This window comes from Microcaecilia unicolor, chromosome 9, assembly GCF_901765095.1.
Source record: "Microcaecilia unicolor chromosome 9, aMicUni1.1, whole genome shotgun sequence".
NCBI classification, from domain to species: domain Eukaryota; kingdom Metazoa; phylum Chordata; class Amphibia; order Gymnophiona; family Siphonopidae; genus Microcaecilia; species Microcaecilia unicolor.
The window spans coordinates 117,876,113-117,901,005 of NC_044039.1; the positions used below are offsets into that span (position 1 = coordinate 117,876,113).

The following is a 24,893-nucleotide window of genomic DNA, read 5'->3' on the forward strand; positions in this document are numbered from 1 at the left end:
AATTCTGCAAGGTGTATTTTAGTGCAGCAACTCAAGTCTACCATTGACATGGCACAAGAAGTTGCACCTAGATACTGGCAAAATATCAACAGCAGGATTCAGAACACATCTGTTTGACTTAACACCTGCTAAATTTGGCTACCAGTCTGGCACAAACTTTCTATGTTATGTTTCTAAACGTTAGTGAACAACAACCATTTATGCATCACTCCCAGTTTATCCATTTTGCATAAAGCAAGAAAGAATCAGAATTGGGCTGATTCCTAAAAAGATAAAAGAATTAAGCAATAGAGCCACACCTACCGCAGAAAAACTATGAGTCAGTTCTTGCTTTTCCTGCTCCAGCCCTGCACCACTAAAACATTTTAATTCCAATCCTGATCAAGGTTGGAGGCTCAGACACAGCTCCTGACAGCACTATGAAGACATCTGGTGGTGCTTTCCTCTTCGTGGTATTCCTCACCCTCTGGACAGCGCTGCAGTCAGGTGAGTACAGATTAGAATCTAGGTATTTATTTCATTAGAATATATTGGTAGTCTGCCAGTCCAACAGGATGGAGGATAGGGTGGGGTTAATAAGATGCACCGTAGCACCCTTTATGCATAGGGAGAGAGAGGTTTTCATCTAGGTCAATAGGGACCCTTTTACTAAGCTGTGCTAAAAGGAGGCCATTGCTATGACTATCACTTGGGTTTCCCTGCGTGCTTAGGCCACCTTTAGTGCAGCTGTAAAATGACTGATTTTTCATTTCTTCAATTAATAGCAATGTGCTAATTTCCCAATTAGCACGAGCCCTTACTGACACCTATTTTGTAGGCGAGAAAGGCTCAAACGCTAACCATGCGCTAATCGGTAGGTGTGCGGCAATGTAACTGCAATAACCGATTAGCGCTGGGCACGCCTACTTTCTGCCTCCCCAAACACGCCCCAGTGCTAAAAAATAAAACGTATTTTTTGCATGTGGGAAGCATGCACAGATGCCCAAACTACCGTGGGATGCCTGAGTGTGACCCGCGGTATTGCATTTTCCCTCACGGTAAGCATATGTTAGTGCTTACCGCCGCTTAGTAAAAGGACCCCATAGTTGGTTACAATTTGAAGTCATCCCTGGAACATAGCCTACTGCAGCTTATTTAGTGCTCTCGACATGCAAGACATATTATGAAGGGCAGAAAGAAGAGCAGTGGCTAAGAGGGAAACTTTTAACTTTGAAAATGGACAAAATCACAGTTCACTTTTATTTGCTATACCATCCTTCAAAAAAGTAAAAACATAAAAAAGAAAGTGTATGAGAAAGGGAAGAAAAAAAGTGGAAGAACAAAAAAGGAGGCCTAAGTTGCAATTGATTTCACAATAGAGAAAGGGGAAGGGCACATTAATGGATAGCATAAGATATGGAAAGGGGGAGGGTAGCAGAGAAAGGACTAGACGAAGTTGGTAGCAGCTAGAACCTACATGCAATCGACTCCTCACCTCCTCCTTTCCTAGATGCAAAGAAATCATTCATATTGCACTGCTCGAATAGACAAATCTGCTAGGTAAGATTCAGGCCAATCTAAGCAGTTTAAATTTATAATATGCAGGTATGTTCTCTGTCTCTAGTGGGCTCACATTCTAAGTTTTTGTACCTGGGGCAATGGAGGGTTAAGCGACTCACCCAGGATCACAAGACGCCACATTGGGAATCAAAGTAGTTCTCCAGTTTCTCAGCACGCTGCATGACTAACCATTAGGCTACTCCTTCCACACCACAATTCAGTCAATTCACTGAAGGGCACAAATTACATTAAACTGTAAATACTGAAAAACTCCAGAAAAAATGCTTTCCTTTTGAAAACTGTAAGTTAGCTGTCAGGTTTATAATGCCAACCTTACTGTGTCCTCTTTCAACAAGTTAAGATAACATTCATCATTATATATCTATGATGAAGGACATCACACTTGAAAAGAAATGTTTTAAGGGAGCACAGTTTTCTACATTCAGCTTTCCCTTAGTGCTTTTCAACCAATCCTCGAGGCACATCCAGCCAGTCGGGGTTTCAGGATTTCCTCAATTCATATACATGACATCTATTTGCATTCAATGCATGCAAAAATATCTCATGTATATTCACTGCACAATAAACCAACTAATTATATATACTCTAAACATTTCACATTATATTAATCTTTATTGAATATCATATCCTCATTCAACCACATCAAATCTCACATGTCTCTTCATCCAAATCTTAAACAACAAATCATCTAGACTCAATTATATAGAATTGTCCCAGAATATAATTAGTCCCAGTTGGTCCACTATCATGTGCCATACAACGGTCACTCCACTTAGTCCTTCTTACTTGTATCACAGGTACACAACCCACTGTCCAGTCAGCAAAAGTTCAAAAGATGAAAAACAACGTTCAAAATGATGAAATCAGTGTGCAAAAAATGAAGAAACAGCTGTCCCGCTGTTATCTCAATCTCAAACACCATCAGATGTGAAATCTTCACAGCTTGTAACTTTACATGGAGATCGTTCAGGGTCTGAATTGCTCCTTTCATTCATCATCCAAACATCAATCGGGTCTCACCACAGGCCGTGTTTCATTTTTACTTCATCAGGAGACCTTTCACAAGTAATATCAACAATTTATTCACTCTCTTGTACATTCACCACACATTTCTTAACTAGAGTATTAAACAATAGCTTTAACAGCCCCATTAGAGCGTCTGGTACACCAAGGACTACCTCTGTATCCAGTATAGCAAACGCACATGAATCAGATAGTTTGACATCTGACTCATTTCCTCTTTTATAGTGCCATTAGTAAAGGCCAATCCACCTCTTTATTAAGACCATGTGGTTCCACAGTGCCCCAATTATATATCATTCGTTGTTCTCTACGGACTAATTCCCGCTCAGGATTGCCCATTTCACCCTGTAATTGAAACAATACTACAAACTTCAAATCAGTGACCGAATGGTTTCAATGCAACCAATGACTAACAAGCAGAGTTTCAATTTTCTTAAGTCTAATATTGCTGAGTTGTTGTGCTACATGCATTTTAATCTTGCGTGTAGTTTCACCAATATACCATAATTGGCACGGGCAGCATATACCATATATCACATTATGGGTATTACAATCAGTTCTGGTCCTTAAGTAATAATATTTGCCAATAGATTGGACCCACATATGGTCAGTACACAAAGCATGTTTACAGTAGACACAAGCATTGCATTCAAAAAGTGCCCCAACTGACCAGATGACCACCGGAGGGAATCACCTCCCCTGACTCCCCCAGTGGTCACTAACTCCCTCCCACTCTCAAAAAAAACACTTTAAAAACTTTTTTTGCCAGCCTCTATGCCAGCCTCAAATGTCATACTCAGGTCCATCACAGCAGTATGCAGGTCCCTGGAGCAGTTTTAGTGGGTGCAGTGGACTTCAGGCAGGCGGACCCAGGCCCATCCCCCCCCTACCTGTTCCACTTGTGGTGGAAAATGGGAGCCCTCCAAAACCCACCCGAAACCCACTGTACCCACATGTAGGTGCCCCCCTTCACCCCTTAGGGCTATGGTAGTGGTGTATAGTTGTGGGTAGTGGGTTTTGGCGGGGCTCAGTACCCAAGGTAAGGGAGGTATGCACCTGGGATGAATTTCCAAAGTCCACTGTAGTGCCCCCTAGGGTGCCCAGTTGGTGCCCTGGCATGTGAGGGGGACCAGTGCACTACAAATCCTGGCCCCTCCCACAACCAAATGCCTTGGATTTGGTCATTTCTGAGATGGGCGTCTTCGGTTTCCATTATCGCCGAAAACAGATGGCACCCATCTCTAATGTTGACCCAAATGTTGAGATTTGGGCGCCCCCAACCTTATTATCGAAACAAAAGATGGACGTCCATCTCGTTTTGAAAATATGGTTGGCCCCACCCCTTCGTGGCGCCGTCCTCGCAGATGGGCGCCCTTACAGATGGGCATCTCCGTTCGAAAATGCCCCTCTAAGTCGCCCATAGGAACTGAGTGACTAGCATTTAAAATGCGCTAAAAATGCTAGGGCTCTTTATTTTTTAGCGCTGGAGCAGAGAGTAGGCGTGTTCTGCACTAATTGGTTAACATTGCCAGTGGCCTAGTGGTTAGAACAGCAGTCTTGAAATCCAGAGGTGGTCAGTTCAAATCCTACTGCTGCTCCTTGTGATCTTGGGCAAGTCACTTAACCCTCCATTGCCTCAGGTACAAACTTAGATTGTGAGCCCTCCTGGGACAGAGAAATATCCAGCATACCTGAATGTAACTCACCTTGAGCTACTAATGAAAAAGGTGTGAGAAAAATCCAAATAAATAAATTGCCACATGCTAACTGATTAGCACAGGGTTAGCGTGTGAACCTTACCACCTACAAAATAGGTGGCAGTAGAGACTCATGTGCTAATGAGTATGTACTACTAGGAAAGTTAGTGCATGGCTATTAATGCAGAAAATAGGATTTTGGGCCGTTTTAATGCTGCATCAAAAATGGCCTCAGCGCGGGGGAAAGACCTGTATAAGGACACACTAGGGCCACCTTTTACCGCAGTTTGGTAAAATAGGCCCATTGTTTGATGTTTAAAATTTTAAATAGTTTATTTTCTTTGTCTCTTACACAACTTAGAACTTATCTAGTCTTCAATAATTCTGAGCTATCTTACTACAAAATGCGTTTATTTCAAGGGACCTTAAGATGGTTCTTTAATTTTTAAATCAAGTAAGAACTGGAATAGTATCCCTATCCAGATTAAATCCCAGCCTACTTATTTACTTTTCTGTAAAAAATTTAAAAACCTTTTTATTTCATAAATATTTTAACATAATAATGTGGAGGGCCATAATCAAACAGGGCCGGCCATCTCTAACGCCGGCCCCGTCAAGCGGCGTACCCTACTATATTATCAAAACAAGATGGCCAGCCATCTTTTGTTTCGATAATACGGTCAGGGCTGGCCAAATCTCTTAGAGATTGCCGGTGTTAGGGGGGAAAGAGAAAGGGAAATGGGACTTGATATACTGGCTTTTTGTGGTATTTTGCAACTACATTCAAAGTGGTTCACATATATACAGGTACTTATTTTGTACCTGGGGCAATGGAGGGTTAAGTGACTTGCCCACAATCACAAGGGGCTGCAGTGGGACTTGAACCCAGTTCCCCAGGATCACAGTCTGCTGCACTAACCACTAGGCTACAATGGCTGCCATTGGTTTTTGCCGATAATGGAAACTTAATGGCGCCCATCTCAAACCCGGCCAAATCCAAGGCATTTGGTCATGGGAGGAGCCAGCATTTGTAGTGCACTGGTCCCCCTTACATGCCAGGACACCAACCAGGCACCCTAGGAGGCAGGGCAGTGGACTTCACAAAATGATCTCAGGAACATAGCTCCCTTACCTTGTGTGCTGAGCCCCCCAAATCCCCCCCAAAACCCACTATCCACAACTGTACACCACTACCATAGCCCTTAGGGATGAAGGGGGGCACCTACATGTGGGTACAGTGGGGGTTTTGGAGGGCTTATCATTTACCACCACAAGTGTAACAGGTAGGGGGAAGATGGGCCTGGGTCCGCCTGCCTGAAGTGCACTGCACCCACTAAAACTGCTCCAGGGACCTGCATACTACTACTACTACTACTATTTAGCATTTCTATAGCACTACAAGGCGTACGCAGCGCTGCACAAACATAGAAGAAAGACAGTCCCTGCTCAAAGAGCTTACAATCTAATAGACAAAAAATAAATAAAGTAAGCAAATCAAATCAATTAATGTGAACGGGAAGGAAGAGAGGAGGGTAGGTGGAGGCGAGTGGTTACAAGTGGTTACGAGTCAAAAGCAATGTTAAAGAGGTGGGCTTTCAGTCTAGATTTAAAGGTGGCCAAGGATGGGGCAAGACGTAGGGGCTCAGGAAGTTTATTCCAGGCGTAGAGTGCAGCGAGACAGAAGGCGCGAAGTCTGGAGTTGGCAGTAGTGGAGAGGGGAACAGATAAGAAGGATTTATCCATGGAGCGGAGTGCACGGGAAGGGGTGTAGGGAAGGACGAGTGTGGAGAGATACTGGGGAGCAGCAGAGTGAGTACATTTATAGGTTAGTAGAAGAAGTTTGAACAGGATGCGAAAACAGATAGAGAGCCAGTGAAGGGTCTTGAGGAGAGGGGTAGTAGGAGTAAAGCGACCCTGGCGGAAGACGAGACGGGCAGCAGAGGTTTGAACTGACTGGAGAGGGGAGAGGTGACTAAGTGGGAGGCCAGCAAGAAGCAGATTGCAGTAGTCTAAATGAGAGGTGACAAGGGTGTGGATGAGGGTTTTGGTAGAGTGCTCGGAAAGAAAGGGGCGGAGCTGGGTATGACATTTGAGGCTGGCATAGAGGCTGCCAAAAAAAAAATTATTCCATCCGGTTTTCATCTGGTCAGTTGGGGCACCTTTTTAAGGCTTGGTCATGAACAAAATGGGACCAAGCAAAATTGGCCAAATGCTCGTCAGGGCCGGCTTTCTTTTTTCCATTATCGGTGCCGACACGCCCCCTTGAACTTTGGCTGGCCCTACGACAGAAAACAGTTGAAGCCGGCCAAAATCGGCTTTTGATTATACCGATTTGGCCGGCTTTAGGAGAAGGCCGGCCACCTCTGAATTTGTGTTGGAAGATAGCCGGCCTTCTCGTTCGAAAATAAGCAGGATAGTAACATAGTAAATGACCGCAGATAAAGACCTGAACGGTCCATCCAGTCTGCCCAACAAGATAAACTCATTTTACATGGTATGTGATACTTTATATGTATACCCGAGTTTGATTTGTCCCTCCCTTTCTCAGGGCACAGAGCGTAAAAGTCTGCCCAGCGCTCTTCCTGTACTAAAAGGTCTGAAGCCAACGTCGAAGCCCCTTTAAAATTTACACTCCAGCCCATCCATATCTATTCAGCCACAATCAGAGAGCAGACCCTAGAAGTCCACCCAGCATTGATTTTACTCTCCAACTACAGGCGTTGCCACTCAATCTCAGCTAAGATTCTGTAGATCCATTCCTTCTACACAGGATTCCTTTGTGTTTATCCCAAGCACGTTTGAATTCCATTACCGTTTTCATCTCCACTACCTCCCGCGGGAGGGCATTCCATGTATCTATCACCCTTTCCATGAAAAAATACTTCCTCACATTACTCCTGAGTCTTCAACCCCCCTTCAACCTCAATTCTGTCCTCTAGTTCTATCACCTTCCCGCCTCCGGAAAAGGTTCGTTTGTGGATTCATACCTTTCAAATACCTTTAACATATGATTACTCTTTAATTTGCAAAAATCTGTAAATTCCTAACAGTATGTGTTGTCTTTTTGAAATCAGCTTTGAATCCAGAGTGATCTAAGTGGGATATAAATGCCCCAAATAGAATAGAACAGGACAGAACCTTTCCTTCCTGGGTGGCGTAATATACAGCAGATCATCAGCAGATACTTCTCTCTTGTCACTGAGGAGACTGTTGGTGCTCACCTGGTTGAAGCTGGGGTTGTCTTCCCTTTATAGACAGTCGCCTACTTCCAATCTTTCATTCCTGATTTTAGGGACTTGCTCTAAATTACCTCTTCCTCATCTCCGAACTGAGTTCCTCCTGGTGATCCTGAATAAACTAGGTTTATAGGAAGTCAAATGGGAATTTTCCCTTTCTTTCTTCTGGGGATCTGGACACTGCAAGGGGATTGAGGGTCCTCTGCTCACTCATCTGTTCCTTCCAGCTGCTGGGATGATATGCAGTTACTAGACAGTGTACAGCTTCAAGATGTCCTAATACAAATCCATAGGCAAATCTGCAACAGACTCTCTTAGAGCTGGGCCAAAGGAACCATTGTAAAATCTTTGCTAGTCCGAGAAGATGATAGATGAGGGGCATCAAAAATTATATCAAACCCCTTGAAACTTTATGGTAAATTTACAGTCTGAGAAGCTGACAGTTGAGAGGCATCAAAAATTATATCAAATCCCTTGAAACTTTATAGTAAATTTACAGTGGAAAGAATGCAATGAGATGCTGGTTTGCAGGTCTGTGACAATTTGCTAGAAACTGTAATCCCTCCCCACCACACTTTTTCTTGAGATGCTGCAATGGCATGCTAGTTCCTCCTGCCTCCACACTGTATCCTTGTTTCTCCTTCAGAGAATCCTGGTATGTGCCCAGTGCCAAATGAATATGGACTAGGACGTTGTTCTACAGCATGTACTCATGACATCCAGTGCTCTAAAGATAAAAAGTGTTGTAAAACAGCTTGTGGTGGAACCGCCTGCCGGAAACCGTTCTTTCCAAACCGTTCAGGTAACATTACCTCTACCATATTGATGACATCATTTACAGCTTTAATATCTTAACAAAACACAATATAAATTTCTAATGGAAGCCCATTATAAGATAATCTGAGTAAGAGAAGATTTTAGTTTAGGTGTTATTTAAAAATACCTTCCCTCATGAGTCAGCGGTGAGCACATACCCTACTCTACATCTAATAAGCCAACAAATTTGCTTTTGTTATATATAAATGTCATTTATACTAACTCATAATGTAGCTGTGTTTCTTAGAAAATATATCTGGAAGACACCTCAAAGGTCATCAAGTCTATCACTCTCTTTAAGGCAGATTTGTGTGCATCCAATTTGTTCACCTAAGTTCAAACCCTTCAGTGATAGCGATTCTGCCACTCCTCTTGGTAACTTGTTGCAGTACCATTTAATATCTAAATCAAACCTCCATGCTTTATTTTGAGCTCATTGCCACTTGTTCATTCCTCAGTAGAGATGGAGAACCTCGCCTTTATGAATCTGCAGAGTGCTATTGAGTCACCCTCAGCTTTCTCTTTTACGGTAAAAATAAACACAGTGTTTTTAACTGAGCCTTTTAGAAGGTAGTTTCGATACTGCTCACATTGCTGCAAAGTTTGCAAGTCCTTTTATAATCAGATTTTGCATCAGTTTACGAAGCGAAAGCACATATGTACTTTCACAGTGAAAACTGCTTAAGGCAAAGAGAATGCTCGCACCTACTTTTCTCTGGGCACTTTTTCTGGCAAAATCCAAGAGTTACTAGCTAAGGGACTTTCTTACTAAAGGGTTGGCGTGCGGCAACAGGCTTGCTGCATACCAATCTAGAACTACCACTGGGCTACCTCAGGAGCCTGGCGGTAGTTCCCATCCCCAGCGCACACCATTTAAGGCGCTAAAAATATATCTTTTCTATTTTTGTAGCACTGGTGTTTACCCAGTGGTAATTGAGCAGTGCCATGTGCTGCCCAGTTACCGCCAGGTAAGTGCCCCCCAAAATGGCTGCGCAGCAAGTGGTTCACTTAGCGTACAGCCATTTCTTTTCCCGAAAAATGACAGCCTTTTACCAGGGGGCCTCAGCATGCGTGAAAAACACGTGCTGATGCTAGCGCAGCCCTCCTTTTTACTGCAGCTTAGTAAAAGGACCCCTAAGTGTACAGCATCTGTTATCTCCTAATACAAATCTATAGACAAATCAGCATTAAACGTCTCTGGGAGCTGAGCCAGAAGAATTGTTGGTCCAATAGGCTGACGGTTGAGGTGTGTCAAAAATGATATATTAAACCCTTTGAAACTTAATACTACATTTATAAAGGCTAGCATATAATGAGATGCTATTCTGAAAGTTTGTAATCCTTCTTCACCTCCCTTTTTCTAAGACAGATTTATTTGTGCCTTTGTTATACCGCCAAATGATCCAAGAATATCAAGGTGGTTTACCAAAAGGTATAGGTAAACTGTAAATAAGTAAATACAGAACAAACATACAACAAGGAAACAGAGGTAATAACCATGATGGAAAGATAAAGAATAGTACAACATAAAATAACCTTTACAATTGGAATAGAAAATAAAAAAAACAACGTAAGTAAAAAGAACACAATAGGATGGAAGGGGAAAAAAAGATGCAGGGAGCCAGTAATACCCAAAAGATGTTGCACAGATATTCTAGTTTCCTCCTGTCTCCACACTGCATCCTTTTTTCTCCTTCAGAGAAACCTGGTAGGTGCCCAGACCCAGATGAATATGGAGAACTTGGATTTGGAATCTGCGAAGAGATGTGTATTCAAGACACAGAATGCTCTGGCGATTTAAAGTGTTGCAAAACAGCCTGTGGTGTGACCTCCTGCCTGAAACCTCAGACATTTCCAAACCGTCCAGGTACGATTACTTTCTTCATATGATCATATCACTTACAGCTTTAATACCTTCCCAAAATATAACATTGTGCTTATAGCACTGTATAAATTTTGAATGGATGTCCATTGTAAGATAACACTAATTTGAATAAGAGAAAACATTTAGTTCACCTGCTTTTCTAGAAAAATGCTTTCCCATATGAATCAATCAGTGGTGAGTACATACACTATAGGAATGTTCATTCATTTGAAACACAATACCGTAGAAAAGGAGAGGGTCAAAGTACACACTACAGTAATAAATGCTAAAAAGCACCAAGGGCCGTCAAGCTTAGGATAGTCAAGAGTCCTTTATTGGTAAACCCAACACAGGCTGTGTTTCGGCATCAAGCGCCTGCTTCAGGAATCGATGAGATAGATCTAAATTCTTAAGACTATACCAGATAATAATCTCGCAACTTATAAGGCTATCGATTATTTTCGAAAGAGAAAGACGCCCATATTTCGACCCAAATCGGGAGATGGGCATCTTTCTCCCCGTGGGCGAACAAATCGGTATAATTGAAAGCCGATTTTGGTCGTCTTCAACTGCACTCCGTCAAAGGAACGAATAAAGTGGACGGGGGCGTGTTGGAGGCGTGGTGAAGGCGGGGCTGGGGCGTGGTTATCGGCTGAGGAGAGATGGGCGTCTTTAGGTGATAATCGAAACAAGAAGGGCGTTTTGGGCGAGAATTTGGTCCGCTTTATTTGGACCCTTTTTTTCAGGTCCAAGTCCCAAAAAAGTGCCCCAACTGACCAGATGACCACCGGAGGGAATCGGGGATCATCTCCCCTGACTCCCCCAGTGGTCACTAACCCCCTCCCACCAAAAAAAACCCACTTTACAAACTTTTTTTCCCAGCCTGTATGCCAGCCTCAAATGCCGTACCCACCTCCATGACAGCAGAATGTGTTCTATCCTCTGACAGCCTTTCCCTGGTTCTGATGTGGCTCTCGGGTGAGTGTGACACCTTTTCTGTTATGCGCACTGCAGAGTCACATCAGCAATGCATTGTGGTGAGTGTAGGGTATTGGGCTCCGTGATTCCACTAGCTTGTGTTACATGCTCACGATGTTGGTAGTTGGTAGGCTCTACTCCCATGGTGCTTTTCCTTCTGCTTACTGGGTCAAAGTGTGCCCTGTTTTGTTTCCGGTAGTCCATGGGGTAGTGGCCATTTTTGTAAGCCAGTTTTAGCTCCTTTTTATGTGTTACCCACGTTACTGAAAGTGGGCATTGTACAGCATTCTGCCAGCTCTGACCTACTGCTAATCTCAGTACCAGGGAGACTCTTTGCCAGTGGGGCACAACCTCTGATCTGCAGTTAACTGTGAGTAAACGTGCTTATTCCAATAAAGTACGTTTTCGGAGACATTAGTGTTCAGGTGTCAACTGGTGTGCCAAGGTTCTACAGCAGCAACAAGTCCTAGAGGCCTGTGTGTATGCAGGTCCCTGGAGCACTTTTAGTGGGTACCGCCATGCACTTCAGGCAGGCGGACCCAGGCCCATCCTCCCTACCTGTAACACTTGTGCTGATAAATGGGAGACCTCCAAAACCCACTGTACCCACATGTAGGTGCCCCCTTCACCCCTAAGAACTATGGTAGTGTTGTACATTTGTGGGTAGTGGGTTTTGGGGGAGGGGTTGGGGGCTCAGCACCCGTGGTAAGGGAGCTATGCATGTGGGAGCTGTTTCTGAAGTCCACCGCATGGACCTCTAGGGTGCCCAGTTGGTGTCCTGACATATCAGGGGGGGCCAGTGTACTACGAATCCTGGCCCCTCCCATGACCAAATGGCTCAGATTAGGATGTTTTTGAGCTGGCCGGTTTTAGTTTCCATTATCGCTAAAAAAAAAACCGCCCAGCTCAGAAACGAACAAATCCATGGCATTTGGTCCGTACAAACCGTATTTTCGAAAAAAAAAAAAAACCGACCATTTTTTTTTTTTCGAAAATACGATCTGTCCCTCCTCTTCACTTACCCGTTTTCGGACATAGACGCCCATGGAGATAGGCGTTCACGTTCGATTATGCCCCTCTATACGAACCAAGGCTTACTCAAATTGTATCATTGAAGAAAACAAGAATGAGTCATTGTAAGCCATGTCAGGTTTACCAATAAAGGACTCATGATTATCCCATACTTTATGGTCCTTGGTGCTTTTTTTCATTCATTTGTTTGAAATGACAAGGGAAATGTCAGTCAAACACAAACAGAAGAAAAAACTCCACTGAGGGAAAGCACCAGGCATCACACAGTAGAGGATAAAAAGGAACCTCTCGCAGATGGTGTCAAGGAAAAATCTTTATTAAACTACAGTCTTCAATAACAATAAAGGGGACCCGATACAACTCATGTTTCAGCCCTAATGGCCTGCATCAGGGGTCTAAAGAAATTATAAACAAATAAATAACAAACATAAAAACCATAATCAATAAAAATGTTGTTAATACATAAATAAATCTAATAAAAAGGTGTAAATGATACATACCTAGGAATCTATCATGTCAAATATATTCTCAGACAAGTCATGAAACAAACTCTCCTATTTGTAATCTAAATATTGAATAAAAAAGAAAAATAAATAAATAATAAAGATATATATGTTAAAAATGTATACAAGTTAGTATGTAAAGAGACACATAAAAACAGAGAAGTAAAATAACCTTTGAATCTCAAACAAATTAATAACAAATTGATATTAGTATAAAATATATAAATATATATATATACAGAGACATCAAGAACATATATGGGTTTGTATGTATAAAGATGTATAAATACAGAGAAATCATATATATATATATATATATATATATATATATATATATATATATTGAATATATAACTTGACAAAGAGGTAGAAATAAGAACGTAATCTAAAAACATATGTATATCATGTAAATATCAGTTCAAATCGCCATTAGATACATGGAAAACCATAAAAACGGCAGGCGTTAAAATGAATGATAGAAATGGCACAGAAGTAAACATAATTTAAAACCATAGATATATAATGTAAATATCAATTAAAATCACCATTAGATGCATAGAAAATATAAAAATGGCATGACATGAAAATAAATGATAAACATGGCATAAATATACAATGTATAAAACAGGGGGATTGAAAATAAATAATAAAAATTGGGACACTAAGGAATATTTGTTAATGAGATGGACCATCACGGACTATTCAAAATAAACAAAATTAGTGCATGGATTGGTATTGGTTATTTCAAGAAATATAACATTAATATCTCTTGACATCAAAATGACCATAAACATTGATAGAACTACTCAAATCAGCATAAAAAATCTTACAAACTATCAAAAAAGTGCCGTTAGTGGTGTACCATTTTTATGATTTATTTTCATGTCTGCCATTTTTATACTTTACTATGCTTTTGGTAATGCGTTCCACAGTTGTGTGCTTATGTAGGAGAAACTGGATGTGTAAGTTGATTTGTATTTGAGTCCTTTGCAGCTTGGGTAATGCAGATTTAAGTACGTTCGTGTCGATTTGGATGTATTTCTAGTTGGTAGGTTTCAGACACATCTGTGCTCACTGTAGATAACTATGTACTCACATTCCATGTACAATTCCCCAAATCACACATGCCCTCTGCTAATTAAGTAATAATCATACCCTGCACAACTGACATTCACAATTGCTATATTTAAAATCATTATAAATCCCACTTCTGCCCAATGAAGATTGATATCATCAGGTTACACTCACAATTAACAATATAATCATGTTCATCATTTATTCTGTTCCCTACAAATGTAAAATGTACAATGCTGATCTTGTTCCCCGTTAAACGAACGTTTGATTGTTATTTCATTCTGTACTCCACTTAGAACTTGTTGGTTAAGCGGATTATAAATGTTAAATTTAATTAATTTTGGTAGTGTTCAATATTGCCCCTGAGAAATGGGGCCAGCCCTCTTATTCTCTCTATATCTGACACTTTCTCCAGACAACATAATTCTGCATGGTAAATCCTTTTCTCCAAAATACTTCCGACTCCTAATTTTGAGTCAGGTGCAGATTTTATATATAGATCTTGGTGGCAGAAAAAGACCATATGGTTCCTATAGTCTACTCATCTTACCTCCTGCCCACTCTACTTGTGCAAATCATTAACAACAAACACAGGCAACTCCACTGTTCTCATAGGCTATATTCACTGAACAGCAAAATTTAAGATGAGATGATCCATTGTTTGCATGATGAGGTTTGCAATAGCAAAACCCTTTTTTTTTTTTGCTATTTCATTTGGTTTACTAAGGAATCATCACTTACATCTTGCTTCCGCTTTTACTTTGAACTGCGAGCTTCAGATGTATCTGAGTAAAAATAGTAAAAACTGGCGAAATTATTACTTCAGTAAAAGTAATAAATGTTTCCTGTACTTCTTTACAACTAAAAGTGACACAAATCAGGAATTCGGCACACACTCAGCACAAGTCTTATAATATTACTAACACAGAGAAGTCAGTTTCCAATAGAAATTGGAATTTATTAAGGCTGCAGCCAGGAACATAAACACAATATTTATTTGAACAATATAACAATTCTATAACTTGCAGCATTCCTACTATCAAACTCCTGCCTAGGGTACACAGCCTTCTTTATCTGCAATCTCCTAATGCCTCACAGGTGTTGCCACATAAGCACCCTGTCTCTGTTTTCTGTGCTGTCACTCTTAGCACATGTTGTCTTTCAGCCTATCCCATTGAGGGATGTGCCTACACTGTTTTACACAGCATCCAATGTCACAGGCCTCCCGACCGTCCAAGCTGGGAAACCCAACTGTCCCAATGTTCCTTTCCCTCAGGTATCCACTAACGTGTGGCCATACCTTTCTTTCATCAAATTTCAACTTAACCAGCATAGTTTTGACACTTCACTTTCAACTATTAACTGTCAAGGTACTGTGTACCTGGCCCTGACTGACATCATATACCGCCCCTAGTTGGGACTAAGGTTGGTGGGTAGGGAAGCGCTGCCCTGCCTTGCCTTTTTGAATACTAATTTCCCTACTTCCTCTATCCCCTAACCTTTTCCCCCTCCCCTTGATCGTCCTTTCGTCCTTGCTTTTCTTTTAACCCTTTCCTCTCCTTCGTCCTCCTGCTCTTCTTACCTCTCTTCCTTTCCTTTCTAATCGCCCTCTTCCCCTTGCCACTCCCTCCCCTTTAACCCTTTGTTGGCCTTGTTCTAAACATTTACTTCAGTACAGTAACTAGTTACATTTACTTAGTTATTATGTAAGACTGGGTCCAACCAGTGCAGCGTACAGCTTGCAATGACCTCCTTGGTTAACAATGAATCATTAAGAATTACTGTTTGAATCTGTCCTCCTATCATCTATCTTGATTTGCAGAAATCAAGATATATCGCATCTACCACGTCCTCCTCCACTACAAAAACTATTTTTGTCATAGACATACTTTAAGTTAATGCTGTGGCTTTTTCGACTTGCTGTTTTTTTGAGTGCTTTCCTATTAGTGTCTATATACAGATGAGCCTGCAAAACTGAAAAATAACTGCTACTTATTTCTATGCATTTTCAGTAATTAGGTGTGATATGTAATAGCTGCAAGCACTTTTTACAATACATGCCCTAATTTATGCCTTCTCTTCTCGTAGCGAGCAATCGTGGAAGATGCCCATATAATTGGAAACCATGTCGGACACCATTTTTCCCCTCTGTTTCTCAGTGTCAAGGTGACTGGCAATGTCAGATGAATCAGAAATGCTGTTCAGTGGGCTGTGACAAGCAATGTGTGAATATTTGGGCAGGTAGGTACTGTCATCCACAGTGAGATCTGTCTTTAGGCTGAATGGGGGCTTACCCCCTAATTCTGTAAAAGTCGGCAAAAAGCGTGCGTGCAAATATGAATGCGTGCCCAATTTGCAAGTACAATTTAAACAACAAGATAATTAGTGCCAATAATGGGCTTTATAACAAGCAATTATTGGCACCAATTAAATGTAATTGAACTTTACGCACGATCTGAAAAAGGGTGTGCAGAAATGGGAGGGTCATGGGTAGAACAGGACGTTCCTACAATTAACGTGCATACAATTAAATGTATGCATCTACATTAGGTTACACACCTAATGTAGATGCATACATTTGCATCATGTTTCAGTTGGTGCAAATGGCCATGCCTAAAGTTAGGCCCCATTCTATAAACCACACCTAACTTTAAGTGCGACATATGAACTAGCACTTTTTTCAGTGTTGATTTCTTTGGCGCCATATATAGAATTTAGCTCTTAGTATGGTAATGACATACAGAACCTCATATTCATTACCAGACCACATTGCTATCTCATTTATCCTTGCCCTTACCACCTTTACTTCTCTCCTAACCTCATTCTCACCTTTTTCACTCCTCTAACTCTCCCTTGCTCTTGTGTCCTTCACTTCTCTCATACATCTGTTTATTCTTAATTTGTTTGCTTTTTCACATTTCCCCTTGTGCTCACCTCTTTCCTTTCTATCATTCTTCCTCACTCTCACCTCTTTCACGCCTCTCATTCTTCCGTTGCTTTCACCTCTTTTACTCTTCTCATGCCTCACTTGCTCTTTCATAAATTGATCTTGTCACCCCTCTTTACTCTTGATCAACACTGACTGTTGACGTTATATTGAATTTTAATATTCTCACTCTTGCCCATTGGGCTGAAGGTACTAGGTCACCTAGATATTTTGTGAATCTCCTCATTCCTCAATTGCCATCGCGTCAACTTTGTTCCTCACAGAGCAATTTCTTGGTAGTGCCTCCTCACACACTCTCTCGGCAAGAAGTTACTTGCCAGACTGCTTTTCTCCTGCTTAGCCCCTATTTCATCTCAGGTTAGAGTCATCATATTGTAAGTTTAAGGCCATGCCAAAAATCTGTCTTTTTCACTCAAGACTTTCCCCAAGGATGACAGTAGTCCCAAGTTTTAATTTCATCAGTGAATCTATTTTGAGTGCATCATGTGAGAACTTTCTAGTTTCCAGTTTGCAAACAACTTACATTATTTTTATTACTGTGGTCTTTATTGCTGCACCTGGAATAATGAGTTATCAATAAAGGCGTACATATTTATGGTGTTGCTGGCTTTTTTGGCCCTTTTTCTCAGAACCTCTCAGTTACAGTAATATATTTTTATGTTTCCCCTTTTTTGTCTTTGTTTACTCATGTCCTTGTGTTTTTCACCTCATTTGTTTATTCTATCACTTGTTTTGATGTTTTAGGTTTTATTTTGTGTTTTACTTTTAATTGGAAAGTGCTTTACTGTATGCTTGAAAGATGGTATAGAAAGTCTTAAATAAACTAATTTTCTCCTTTATTCATCTCCTTCCTATTCCTTATTCTCCCTTCTCTCTTTCTCCCCCTCCTTTTGTATCTCTCATTGTCTTCACCCTCATTTTCATCTCTCTCATCTCCTTCCCTGCTCCTTTTCCTATTGGGAATCTGCATAGCCACTGCTTCTGGCGACCCATCTTTAGGCTTGTGCAGGTGTGCTCACCACAGATCCCCCCCAGTCCACAGCTTTCAGGATCAAGAAACAGTTGTTTAATCAAACACAATTTGATATAAACCACTCCTTCTTTGCTCTTAGAATAGAATAATGTGCATAAAAAGCCAAATGGCTGAAGTTTGGCAGAGGACATTTTTCTTAGACTGTTATCAAAAGATATTTGAAGCAGTTTGAGGTACAAAAGTGTTCGTTCCCATAATGGTTTAGATACACACAAATTTTTCAGAACAGAGCCCTATACGTTGTTTTGCTGTAGTTAGCAAGTTTACTTAGAAGACACCAATTCTATGAAAACTAATTTGAAAACAAAAGCATATTTATAATTTTTTTTAATCCACCTACCTTAGGAGTTACATTTAAAAATAAAAAAAACATTTAAGAAGAGATTAGACTCAGTCCATCTTAGTAGAAAAATATCAAAAGATGCAGAAATTGTAATTAAATTTTCCATTATCCAAATCTTCACCAATAAAAAAAAAATAACCTCTTTAGAAATCCCAAACTTCTAAAAGTCTTAGAACAGAGCAGGAACAATACTTGTCAAATCAGCTTCAAAGTGCAGAGATAAAAACATTTCACTTTTGAAAAGCATCAAGGGCATAATTATATAACTATAGGCCTATAAATAGGTACATATTCTATAAAATAAAGTAGGTACCTATTTTACTTTATAGAATACTAGTGTAACTGGATATATCTGTGCGTACCTTCATGCCAGTCCTAAAACTTGCACCTAGTTTCATGAGATACATGCATAACTTGTAGTATTCTATATGTTATGTGCATAAATGTGTGGACTGCCCACACTTAGCTGAAATGCCATTCGTGTGTATCCACGGATCTATATATGGCACCTAAACATTTGCACGAAAACTTATTGATTAACTAGCTAATCAGCAGTGTTAATTGGATGGTAACAAGCTATTATCAGCACTAATTGGCATTAATTGAGATTTACACGCATACCTGACTAAGGGCCCTGTTAACTAAGCCGCGTTATAGGCACGTTAGTATCTTTAACGTGCATTATCCATGTACGCGCATTAACCGTGTACACACCTACAATATCCCTATAGGCGCCTACACGGGTTAGTGCGCATGCTAATTGTAGGTGCGTTAAAACTCTAATGCACCTTAGTAAACAGGGCCCTAAGTATATTCTATAACGTGGTGTGCCTAAATTGCAAGTCATATGGTTGAAAATGGGGTGTGGCATGGGCATTTCTAAAATCTATATGCATTATTATAGCATATACCTGATCTGTGCCTGATTTAGGTGTCAGGATTTACACCGGGTAACATGTGGCCTAGATGGACACGACCAAATTTAGTCACATGGCAAGCCGCTCAACGTATTCTGTATATGCAAAGAAATTTAATTCTGTTCTATAAAATTTAGATGTACTTTAGAGAATATGCCTAGGCATAATTTTTTTCCGCATGGATTTTCCAGGTGCCATATACAGAATCTATCCCAATATGCTATCACAAATATGTGCATCGCTACAGAATAGTGCTTAGGCAGTGTACTGGCATTTACTCAAGTATGTGCAGAGATACGTTCATAAATGCCAGTATTCCAGAAATATAGGGCCAGATTCAGTAAATGAAACCGAAAAATAGGCTGCGGGAATAATCTGCGCTCATCATTATTTTATAAAGAATACTCCTGGCTGAGTCTTCATATAATAGGGCTTAACGTGGATTCTCATGCCCAACTTTGGGTGCGAGGACTTACAGCAACTGAAACCTGGTATAAATCCTGGCACACAAGCTGGGTGTGCATCCTCCAAATTCTGTAACACTGCTCGTAACGTTTTGGAATGTCTCGATCCACCCTGCCCCTCCCATGGCCAAGCCCCCTTTTGGGTTGTGCACAAGATCTAGGCACAGTTCTTTATAGAATCACACATAGGCCCTTGCATGCATAACTCCAAATTAGTAATCCAGAAAAAGAGCACAACGGGCTCTCAAGAAAAGGTACAAGTGTCCTTTATTAATGACCCGACACGAGCCATGTTTCGGCATAAAACAGCGCCTGCCTCAGGTTCATCGTTCCAAGAGCGGATTGTTAATTCTCCGAGTAGAATTAATTGTGCTGTCCTATTTGAATTGACCCCTGAGGCAGGTGTTGTTTTATGCCAAAACACGGCCCTTGTCGGGTCATTAATAAAGCACACTTGTGCCTTTTCTTGAGAGCCCGTTGTGCTTTTTTTTCTGGATTACGTTGCTGTGTACTTTGACCTTCTCCGTTGTGTGCTGCTAACTCCAAATTAGTGCCCATTAATACCAATAATTGATTGTCAGCAGCCAATTAATGAGTGTTAATGGCTCTTTAATTTAGTTGCATGCACAACTCAGAATAGTGCCCAAATTTGGATGCCCTTTATGGAACCTGGTGGGTGGCGGTAAGGGCTCACCCTGAAATGGCCATGCGGCAAGTGCTTTTCTTGCCGCATGGCCATTTCCTGCAGGAAAGAGAGACTTCCCTTTTACCTACTGCGGTAAAAGGGGGCTTCAGCATGCGTGAAAAACACGCACCAACACCAGCGCATACCCCCTTTTGCCGCAGCTTGGTAAAAGGGGCCCTAAATGTGTATAAGCCACACAAGCCTTCAAAATGGTCACCACTGTGTCCTTAACTAAGGGATCCTTTTACTAAGCTGCGGTAAAAAGAAGCCTTAGTGGGCCCTTACCCTGGTCTTTCCTGCTCGCTAAGGCTACTTTTACTGCAACCAGAAAAAGGCTGATTATCTATTTTTCGCAATCATGGCCTTGTACTAATTTTGTCATTAGCACACAGCCATTAAAAACTATTCGTGCAGAGGCCTTACCAAAGCCTATTTAGTAGATTGTAAGGGTTCACATTCTAATCCTGTGCTAATCAGCACACAGAAATGTAGATGTGCTAACACAGAATTGCCCATTCTCCCTCTTCAAGATATGCCCCTCTGAGCTATAAAATAAAATACTTTTTTAGAATGTGGTTGAGGCGTGCAGAACTAAAAATTACCACAGGATGCCTAAGCGCATCCTTTGGTAAACCATTTTAAATTGGGATAAGCACACACTAGTGCTTATCACAGCTTAGTAAAAGGACCCCTAAGAGATCTGCAATATAGAGGGGCATAATCGAACGGGGCCGGCCATCTATATGGGTGGCCATCTTCAAGGCCGGCACCGTAAAGCGGCGTCCCAACCGTATTATCGAAACAAGATGGCCGGCCACCTTTCATTTCGATAATACGGTTGAAGCCGGCCAAATCTAAACATTTGGGCTGGCTTTAGAGATGGCCGGCATTAGCTTTCAGTGATAATGGAAACAAATGGCGGCGATCTCAAACCAGGCCAAATCCAAGGCATTTTGGTCGTGGGTGGAGCCAGCATTTGTAGTGCACTGGTCCCCCTCACATGCCAGGACACCAACCGGGCACCCTAGGGGGCATTACAGTGGACTTCAAAAATTGCTCCCAGGTGCATACCTCCCTTACCTTGTGTGCGGAGCCCCCCAAATCCCCCCAAAACCCACTCCCCACAACTGTACACCACCACCATAGCCCTTAAGGATGAAGGGGGGCACCTACATGTGGGTACAGTGGGTTTTGGGGGGGGGGGGGTGGGAGGGCTCACATTTACCACCACAAGTGTAACAGGTAGGGGGGGATGGGCCTTGGTCCACCTGCCTGAAGTGCACTGTACCCACTAAAAATTGCTCCAGGGACCTGCATACTGCTGTCGTGGAGCTGGGTATGACATTTGAGGCTGGCATAGAGGCTGGCAAAAAATTTAGTTTTTGGGTGGGAGGGGGTTGGTGACCACTGGGGGAGTAAGGGGAGGTGATCCCTGATTCCCTTCGGTGGTCATCTGGTCAGTTGGGGCATTTTTTGAGGCTTGGTCCTAAAAATAAATGGACCAAGTGAAGCCGGCCAAGTGCTCGTCAGAGCCGGCCTTCTTTTTTCCATTATCGGCCGAAGCCGGCCATCTCATAACCATGCCCCCATCCCACCTTCCGTACCCTGCCGAAACACCCTCTTTAACTTTGGCCAGCTCTGCGATGGAAAGCAGTTGAAGCCGGCCAAAATCGGCTTTCGATTATACCGATTTGGCCGGCTTTAGGAGAAGGCTGGCCATCTCCTGATTTTTGTCGGAAGATGGCCGTCCTTCTCCTTCGAAAATAAGCAGGATAGTCATCTCTGCACATTTTTTCTCGTACAAATGGAAGACACTAGAATAGAATGTCTAACTAAATTAAGGGGTCCTTTTCCTAAGCCACGTAAGCATTTACGCACGCCCAACATGCACCAAAATGGCTCTTGCAGTAATTTCATTTTTGGTACACATCCGATACGGGTATTTGAAAAATATTTTTTTTATTTTTGGGTGCGCGTCATGGATGCGCGCCAAGTGGCATTTGATGCGCATAGGTCATTACCGCCCAGATTCTTTACCGCTAGGTCAATATCTGGCGGTAAGGTCTCCGACCCAAAATGGACGCGCAGCAATTTTGATTTTCCTGCACATTCATTTTCGGCAAAAATAAAGGGGGGGGGGGGGTTTACAGGCACGCTAAAAAATGGATCGGTGTGCGCCCAAAACCCGCGCCTACACTACTGCAAGCCATTTTCAGTGCATCTTTGTAAAAGGACCCCTAAATGATGACACAAAACAGCTTCTACACTGAATTTGGAGTTAACCACATTGCCAAAACAGAGTGCATTTCCTATGTGTTTCATTGGCAGCAAGGGCGACAAAGATGATACAGGGGATGGGACGACTTCCCTATCAGGATAGGCTGAAGAGGCTGGGGCTCTTCAGCTTGGAGAGGAGGCGGCTGAGGGAAGATATGATAGAGGTCTATAAGATAATGAGTGGAATGGAACGGGTCAATGTGGAGTGTCTGTATACGCTTTCCAAAAATACTAGGACAAGGGGGCATGCAATGAAGATGCAGTGTGGTAAATTTAAAACGAATCGGAGGAAATTTTTCTTCACTCAACACATAGTTGGACTCTGAAATTCATTGCCGGAAAAAGTGGTTAAGGCGGTTAAGTTAACGGACTTCAAAAAAGGGTTGGATGGTTTCCTGAAGGAAAAGGCCTTAGAATGTTATTGAATGGATGTGGGAATAATCCACTATTTCTGGAATGGGTGGGACAAATTGCTTGTTCTTTTGGTCGCTGTCGGTGACATGGTGCTGGGCTCGATGGACCCTTGCTCTATCCCAGCATGGCGATGCTTATGTACACTTATCAGGAGACACAAAAAAACCCCACTTGGATTGATATTCAAAAGGGCTTAACTGGGCATGAGAGGCTCCTTCCCAGTTAAAATTGGCTGAGCTGGCTGGCTGCCAATATTCAGCGGCACTTAAGCGGGTAATGTCACTGAATATCTCCACTAACTGGCCATTCCTTAACCAAACAGGTTAGGGGGAGTCTGGGGGTGATATTCAGGGGCCCTTTTACAGAAGCATGGTAGGGTTACTGTGTGGGTAGCTCACGCCAAATTGGCACCACCACCAGGGTAGCGCATAAGCCCTGCGGTAATTCCAAGTTTGACGTGTGGAATTTCCCTCAGTAAAAATTAATTTTCTATTTTCTACTGTGAGGGGAATTCCGGGTGGTAATTGGCAGCATGGCTATTTTGCCACACACTATCCGATTACCATGGGATTAGCACGCAAGCCTTTGCTACCAAGTAAATAGGAGGCGGTAAGGCTCATGCAGTAAATGGTCAGGCGCTAATTTGGAACTTAATGCCTGGCTATTAATGCCGAAAATAGTAATTCAACATTTTTGTAGATGCACTAAAAGGTGGCCTGTGCACACGTAAAAATCACATAGTAAAGGCAGCGCATCTTTGTAAAAGGACCCCTCAGTCCGCTAACTGACTAAGCAAGTACGTAAAGTTAGAACATCAAAAAGGTTGTCCTAACTCTGAGGTCCTTTTACTAAGCTGAGAAAAAAAGGATCCTGCGCTAGCCGTTTTTCCCATGCGCCAAGGCTCTTTTTACCACAGAGGGTAAAAAGTCCACAGACAAACGCGGCCATGCGGTAAGAGCACTCTTACCACATGGTCATGTGGTGGGGAGCCCTTACCCCACCCATTGAGGTGACGATAAGGGCTCTTGCGGTAACCCGGAAGTAACCGGGCAGCGCACAGCACAACCCGGTTACTGCTGGGTTACTGCCGTGAAAGTCATTTCCGGGTGTTTTATTTTTTTGCCCGAAAATAGCGCGTACTTGGGGCAGAATGACCACCGGCAGCCATGTTGCACCAGCAGTAGTCCCAATTTAGTGTTCAGTAACCTGCGTTGGGCTTACCAATGCTTTGAAACAGACCCCCCTCTATGCGCTTAATTAACTGGGCACTAGTCTGAATATTGGCCAGTGCCTGGTTAACTTCTGGGTCAGCACACGTAGCCGGTATTCAATGCCGGGATCTGCACCTGCCCTGGCACTGAAGAACAGGTGTTAGTTCAGCCCATGGCTGAAAGCAACTTACAACCGCATGCTGAATATTTCACCCACTACTTTTTAGCATGTAATACTGTCATTGCACATGTCTCATGCCATTGAATCTACTTTCACTTTTTTACTTACAGGGCTTCCTATTGAATACTGAGGCATAGATTGAACAAGAAAGCTTGCCTTGATGTGGGCCACCTCAGAGTTCTGGATCCCTTAGGCTAGGAAAAGAATAGTATAATTGGCATAAGCTTGAAGATAAGAATGGGGTATACATACATATATATGAGATGTGCATGTAGATGAGTGACGAATATTGCTTATTCTTTCTCTGATACCATGAATTCCATTTGTCACTGTACAATGATAAAGAAATTATGAAGCTACATTAATTTATTGTCCAAACTTTTCATTCCTATTGCTTAACTTTCCTACAAAAACAATACCTCATTAGTGTTGTTATATGGGACAGTTTCATTACTGAATGCAAATGGATAAACAATTATTTTTGACAAAAAATATGAGTTGAAATTCATAGGAGACTGTTTGCACTACTCACTTTTCCACAGGGACATCAAAGACAGATGTTTCACCACTCAGAGAAAAATTTACAATTCATCCCCCATCTAGAAATATCAGCTCCACCTCATTATGTTTTGCTGTGT

At 42.0% G+C, this 24,893-nt stretch overlaps 1 protein-coding gene across 1 annotated transcript; it reads left to right on the plus strand.

Annotated features, from left to right (window-relative positions):
* Positions 1–347: 347 nt before the first annotated feature.
* Positions 348–24,893, plus strand: LOC115477919 (WAP four-disulfide core domain protein 2-like). The gene is made up of 5 exons (XM_030215054.1): positions 348–486; positions 8,163–8,318; positions 10,032–10,199; positions 15,872–16,024; positions 24,366–24,893. The coding sequence occupies exons 1-5, from the start codon at positions 420–422 to the stop codon at positions 24,383–24,385; spliced, it is 564 nt and encodes a 187-aa protein (XP_030070914.1). The 5' UTR covers positions 348–419; the 3' UTR covers positions 24,386–24,893.